General features: G+C 42.6%; 1 protein-coding gene across 1 annotated transcript in view; it reads left to right on the top strand.

Annotated features, from left to right (window-relative positions):
• LOC118469601 (probable serpin E3) overlaps positions 1-822 on the top strand; it is a 5,269-nt gene extending 4,447 nt beyond the window's left edge. Inside the window, exons 4-6 of the mRNA XM_055010314.1 lie at positions 299-497; positions 596-696; positions 785-822. Of these exons, the coding sequence (XP_054866289.1) occupies positions 299-497; positions 596-696; positions 785-822 (338 nt within the window). The remainder of the gene's footprint in view (positions 1-298; positions 498-595; positions 697-784) is intronic.
• The last annotated feature ends 6,535 nt before the right edge of the window (positions 823-7,357 follow it).

Below are 7,357 nucleotides of genomic sequence, written 5' to 3'. Positions count from 1 at the left end.
TTGTTCCATTCAGAACATTTAAATACATTTTCTTTCACCATCCAATAATTGTTTATTATCACAGTGACAAGAGAAAATGTTTCACTTTCTCGATATTTAATAAAATGTTTAGTTAAATATGTTTGGCATTTACAAATGATGTGAGTCGTTTCTGTTTCTACTCTGGTGTTGTCTTTCTTTTAATCTGTTGGACATGGTTCTGTGACGTTTAAAGTGAAATCAGGTGGAAATAGACCTGAGCTAAACTCTACTGATGACTGAATCAGAAGAAGTCCTGACCTCATTGATCTCCCCTCAGGTCAGCTCAGGACGGGATCGGATCAGCGCTACACGGTTCTGGAGCTGCCGTTCCTGGGCCGCTCCCTGAGCCTGCAGGTGGTTCTACCCAGCGAGAGGAAGACGCTACTGTCCTCCCTGGAGGCTCAGCTCACACAGCGCCACCTAGCGTCCTGGGACACCGGCCTGCGCAGAACCAGGATGGACATCTTCCTCCCAAGGTAGAGAACAATGCTTCAGGATTAGAGACTGGTTCAGGACTTGCAGACTCTTCATGAGGCTTGGTTCATAAACATGGATCTTCTTCTGGTGTTTCCAGATTCAGAATGCAGAACAAGTTCAACCTGAGGTCGGTGCTCCCCGCTATGGGCATCAGTGACGCCTTCAACCCCACAGCAGCCGACTTCACCGGGATCTCAGGTCAGTCCATCAGTTCATAAACATCCAGGATGTCCTTCAGGTTTAATCCCAGGTTCTTCAGGTATCTGACAGTTTGTTCCTTCTGAAGTGGAGGAGGGTCTCTATGTGTCTGATGCCTTCCATTAAGTTAGGATAGAAGTCACGGAGGACGGGACCAAAGCAGCTGCTGCTACTGATGATAATATTATAGATATTAATATAACAAATAGATATTAATCCTACTGTTGTCCTCATTTACGGGCACCAAAAAATATTGTTTCCTTGTCTGAAAAAAGATCCAAAAATTCAGCAAAAAAATTCCCCAAATTTCTGAAAATTTGCAAAAGCTTCAGAAGAAAACTCCAATAATTCCTTAGAAGTTTCCCTTAAAAGTTTTATTTTAAAATAATCCCCGATTTGGCAAGAAAATTCTTGTAGATATTTTCAAGAAGTGAGTAAAAATATTCCAAAAAAATCTATCTAAAGTGATTATATATATATCAGTAAAACTTCTACTATTGTCTTTAAGTACATTCACAAAAAAATCAACCAAAATCCAGTGAAATTTGCTGGATTTTGGTTGATTTTTTTATGAATGTTGTTGAGAAACATTTTAACATTTTTTTTTCCACCAAAAAAATGTTCAACAGTTTCCCCAAAATGTTGAAAATGTGGACATCAGAAGTTTCACTGTGAAAATATTTTTTTCCCACATTTTCAAAATTTAAAACGGGTCAATTTTGAGCCGCAGGACGACACGAGGGTTAATAGAACAGAACAAACCAACTGTCTAAAGTTTCTAAAACATGCACCACATGACACTCAGGGTTACACTATCACGGTGCAGGGATAATGTCTCCAGTCTGGGATCGGGAGACATATTAACAGGGAGTAATGGGGGGATCTCACTAATATGGCCTCACTGGTGGGACCCGGCCCCCTTATAGCTATGGTGTGGCGGGGGTGGACCATCATCCGTGTTGCTGTGGCTGGGGGGTCCCCGGGACCTGGGGGCTGTGGTCGGGGGGGGTTCTCCTGCGTGCCCGACGGGTCCGGGCAGGTGCGATGGCTCTTGGTGGGCTGCGGGGGCTGGATTGGCCGTCCTGGTGGGCGCTGTGGCTGTACTGCGGGCTGGTGGCATGTGGTGGCTCTGTCCTGGTGGGTTGTCAGGGCGCATTGCGGGGAGTGGGGGCCCTGGGTGTACTGCGCTCACCTGGGGCCTGGTGCGGGGGGTATGCGGGGTGCCTCCCTGTCGGCGTCGCCGGGCCCCACCACACTGTCCATTTTTACCCTCTGGACTCACATCGGGTCCCGGCTCCGATTTCCTCTGGCCGGCTCCCGGTGGTGGCCTGCCTTGTGATGGGCTGGTTGCCATCCCTTCGGTGGGCCGCTCGGCCCCTGTGTCTGGCTTCCTGGCTGTGTGGGGCCGTTGGCCCCCTCGGGGGAGGGAGAGGGGGTGGGGGTGGGCGGGTCGGGTGGTGGGGTGGGGGGTTTGGTGGGGACTGGGGTGGGCGGGGTTAGGGTTTGGGTGGCGGGTGGGTCCTCGTGCCCCGGGCCACCTGGGTCGGTCTGGGCGCGCAGGGGGTGTCAGTAGCTGCTCCCTCTTGTTCTCCGGGTTCGCGTCGTTCACGGTGGCCCCGGTGGCTCTCTGGGGGTGCCGCCCTGTGGCTCCTACGGCCCGGGGGGAGGGATGCCCTGTTGACTTGGCCCTGCCTTGCCGTGACTGCTGTTCTGGGCTTCGGGGTTCTTCACACTTGCATGTTTGATCAGGTCTTGCCAGCTACTGCCGAGTCCCATTTCAGCGATTGATGGGTCCCGCCAGAATGTGCTGAGAATTTCTCCAGTCTCTACCCTAAACTCATTCTCTCTCGCACTAGTATCCTTTTCTGGCCTATTCTATTCTATTCTATACTATCAAGACACCCACAATTATGGTGCTCAGTACCATTTGTTCATTTATTATTGAATCTCTTTTTCTTTTGTGTTGGTTTGGTGTTCTTTTTTCAAATTTTTTTTTTTATTGATGGACAGTTAGTAGTTGGGAATAACACACCACCTTACTATCTTTAATTGCAATAGCACCGCCTGTTAATTTCTATCCCTGTTCATCTTGTTTGTCCTGTTCGTCCTGTCCAGTCTTTGTTTCCCCCACACACCACTGAGGTGTAGCACTGCCCTCCCTGGCTCATAATAGGGAATTCTAATAAAGAATATCTGCTTAGCTTTCAGGGAGGGCCGGTGATGGTCACACACATGCACTAAATATTAAAATATTTGGCTGCAAGACTAAAATATGCATCAATCTCATAAAATGTTGACTCCCCTTTTGTGGAGTTAAACAATGAGAACAAATGCAGACAAAAAAATAAAAAAAAAAAAAATAAAAAAAATAAAGTTTCTAAAACATGATTTTCTATCCCTGCAGGGATGGTCCTCCTCAAAAGATCCCGAGCTCCAGTTTTCAAAGCAGATCGGCCGTTCTTATTTCTACTGCAACAGGTTCACACAGGTATTTACTTCACATCATACAGATGTTTTCAATGTTTTAGTCTAGAAAAGCACCCTAGTCAGGGTATGCTGTTTGACATTTTAGTTTTAGTATGAAAATAAATAGATCTTTGAATGAGTTGCTCTGATCAGACACTACAGAAATACTCAGTGGAGCAGACAGGTTTGAGCTGAGCATCAACAGGTGACCTATCCTTGAGCTCCTGGAGGGTTTTTGTGAACAGAAGCTTTGGAACACGTGTGTGAATTACTCCTGTTGGACCTTCTCTCTCAGAAGTTTAAAAATGAAATTAATAAATAATCTGTTTCTGTTCTGTGATTCATGTTCAGTGGTGAAATAAAAAAACATCCAGGAAACTTTTCTACATTGATGCAACGTTTCCCAGAGCTTCATTTGATGACCTGAAACAGAACTGACCTGCTGATGGAGGACCTGTTGAAGAACCCCAACTCTGTAACTGATGAAGATAAAGAAGAAGGTTTTCCTGTCAGGTGTAACTGATGATGATGAAGGTTTTCCTGTCAGGTATAATTGATGAAGATGAAGGTTTTCCTGTCAGGTGTTACTGATGAAGGTGACGATGGGGGACGACTGGGGGACCCTGACGGGGTGAGCTGGTGTCTTCATTTGCACAACTGACATCCCCTCTTGGACGTCCCTTAGTTCTGCTCCTAGTTCTGCTGCTATAGGCCTAGGCTGCTGGAGGACCTCTCTGGATGCACTGAGCCCTTCTCTATCTAGCATTATATACAATGGTATACCATAAATATATGTTCCATTATTGCATTACACTCACTCTGTTTCTCTCTGTGTCCTTTCTCCGAGTGTCCCTGATCCCAGAGCTGGATGCTTCAGATCTGTGGTGGTTCTCCCACCAACTGGCCTAATCTCCATCTGTGGGATGCTGCTGCTGCTGACCTTCCTCCAGCCCACTGCTTCCAGCTGCCCATTTCCATCAATCTACTCTGCATCACCCTCACTATACTTGATTTGCTCGTCTACATATTTTTGAATTTACCACCAGCTATATATGTAGTATATTTAATGCCAGAGCCATACACCATAGCAGTAAACTATAATCAGTTTCCAGCCCAGAGGGATATATGCACAGATTTTTTTAAATACCATGTAGAAGACTATATACAGGAAGATGAGGTATCAGTTCTTGCACATAGATATACAACAGTCCTTTATTACTCCCCAGGTCAGGGGAAATTTCAAGTGTTAGAGCAGCAAAAATCTTTCAGAGCAGCACTAACTACAGTTTACTACAGTAAAGATAATTATAATAATAATATATACAAGAATGAAAAATGAATAAATACAGTATTACTACACTATAAGTGACATCAGCATAAAGTGGCTTGTGGAATACATGTAATTGTAAAAGTGCAGAAAATGCCAGCAGTGCAAGGAGTTGTGGAGATTTTCTCAAAACAGGTGAGTCCTGTGAATATGACCAAAATATGAGATAAAACTACCAGAAACATGTACAAAATGACCAAAATATGATTGGTTGATAATGTATCAGTGTTGTTATTGATTATTGATCGGTTGCAGGGACAGAGATTTGTGTGTGAGTCTCTGAGGTCATCTAATCTCTCTCATGTAAGATCATGTCACAGGAGGGGGCGCTACTGACCTCTTGTGGACACAGGCGGTAACGACACGTCATTATTATTAACTGTATAGCTGGCGACATTACAGATGAGCAGCACTTCCTGTTACTCTTCAACGTAAAAGCATCTTTAGTGTACATTTTATGTCAAAAGTATTACTAAGCGATTTTGGTCGATTCAGAAGGATCTTTGGTGTAAACCAAGTCGTATTTAACGACAGCTAGCTTCTCCACTTGCTCCAGTTACTTTTGTTGTAGTCTGAGTCACGTCCTAACAGGAAATGAATCCACAATGTAGCTAATGACAATCTATATCTGCGTCTGTGATGGCAGCGTTAGCGAGCTAGCAGCTAATCAGAAGCTAGTGACAAGCTAACTCCAGCGCTACCAGCAGCGTCTCTTTAAAAGGTGCTGATCACGATATCAGGCTGAAACATTAGACCCGGGACAGGAAACGGAGCTAGAGCTCTGTGTCTTGGAGAGAATTGATTTTAGAACTACGTGTGTTAGGGTATTAGTCCGTGTCATAGCAAACCCTCGTTAGCACTTCCGCTAGCTCGGCTAACACTTCCGGTCACGAATGCATTTGTACATTAGCTATAACGTGTTTATTTTTGAACGTATAGTGACAACAAACACAATTTGAGGGAGTCGACAAGCTAGTGGTCCTTAAATACATTTTGGTTCATACTGCAGATTCTTCTGAGTCTCACAAAACCACGTTTTAGCATAAGAGCATTACGATAGTTTTACGTTGAAACAGGAAGTGCTGCTCCTCTGTAATGTCGCCAGCTTTGCCTCAAATAATAATAATAATAATAATAATAATAATAATAATAATAATAATAATAGTGTCGTTACCGCCTGTGTCCGCCAGAGAGCAGTAATGTGTACAGTAAAGATAATTTCACAAGACTTGAAGCCTAAATATGCTTAATTTTCTCTGATGGAAAGAAAACTAATGAATTATTTCTGTTTTTAACGTTTCTGGCTGATAATTGAGTCCTTCTGGTGATAATTCTGGTCGTTATAAGTGTGTATGTGTGTGAAATGAGGGCTTTTTATCACTTCTTTAAAATTATTTCTATTTTATATTTCCCACTTTTCTGTGTTTCCTTTATAAATGGACAATATCCGACCTAAACGTGAGATTTATGTTTAAAATACTATGATTTTAGTTTCTGAGCTCAGATGTGAAAATGTGTTTTGTTTTTTACTTATTTAAAAAAAATTCTACTGTATGTTTTCCTTTTTTTGATATTTTTCAAATATATCAGTAAAAATGTATAAATTTATAAAGAATAATTGGAGATTGGAGGTTTTTGCATGGATGATTTATATGAAATGTTCTTATCAGTGTTTGGAGTATTTGTGAAATGTTTTAGTAAAATATTGGACTGAAACAGATTTTTATTTTCTATTTTCATTTTGATTCTAAACAGCACAGAATCTGAAAGAAAGTGAAATGTAAGAGTTTTTTTGTGTGTGTTTTTGTCTTTGTTAGGCCATAAAACAAGTTTACTCGTGTTGTCGTGGTGTTTTGGGCACTAAAAATGTTTGTTTTTCCACTGACAATAAAGAATCTAATCTAATGGAACCTGTTCTCTCTGACTGGAGTTCAGGTTTCGTTGAGTCAGTTTACACTCAGAAAGTCCGATTTTGTCAAACCTTGTTCCCACAACAACAACAGGAAGCTGCAGAATTTATGCAACAAAAGCCTTTTTTTAAAAAAAAATCCTCTTCCAGCTTCTGTTGGTTTTAATAAAATGATCTTTTAGTATTTCTCTGTGTTTTCCAGCGTTTTGATTTATAAACCAGGAGCTGCTTCACTGAGGAGAGTCTTTTAGTTTTCAGGTAATATGATGGTGAAGAAAATGTGTTACTGCAGTAAAGATTCCACTGAATTATTATTTGATCCATGAACTTGTCATCAGAATCCCTCAGTTCTTCTCCAGTTTGTTGCTGCTGTCGGGTGAACAGGTGAGCTCCAGGTGAACAGGTGATGTCAGCAGCAGGTCAGTCTGTGATTGGAGCAGTAAAACTCATCTACATTAAATTAAATGTTATGCTAATGTAGATGCACTCATGTGACATAAACTGTGAAGTCCACTCTAAACTGTATTAAGGCTTAGAGCCAGGATTTTTAACTTTTGTATCCCTGTGTTCCCCCCGCTGACCTGAGCAGGTGGTACGTTCCACTCAGACACACCTGACAGGATCAAACCACCAACACACGAGCCACACAGCTCCACTTTATTTAACCCTCACCTAGTTTTATTGATCTTTTCATGGTTTCTTCATCTTTGAATGAATATTTTTGGCACTAAGTGTGAACTTTTTGAACGGACTCTGCTCGTCAGATGGAGGAACGTCGGGGAGTTTGTTGGAAGATTCAGGTGAGAGGAAACAGAAGTAGGATGTTAGACAGGACTGATCTGCTGTCCTATCTTCATCAGACACTGATGCTGTGGCTGAACGTCAGGTCAGATCAGATCAGCAGCACCTGATGTGCATCAAGAAACATCATGTTTCTTGATGCACATCAGGCTCCAGGT

This window comes from Amphiprion ocellaris, chromosome 4 (genome assembly GCF_022539595.1).
Source record: "Amphiprion ocellaris isolate individual 3 ecotype Okinawa chromosome 4, ASM2253959v1, whole genome shotgun sequence".
Classification (NCBI taxonomy): Eukaryota; Metazoa; Chordata; class Actinopteri; family Pomacentridae; genus Amphiprion; species Amphiprion ocellaris.
The sequence above is the reverse complement of the archived record's forward strand: the minus strand, read 5'-3'. Positions and strand labels throughout refer to the sequence as shown.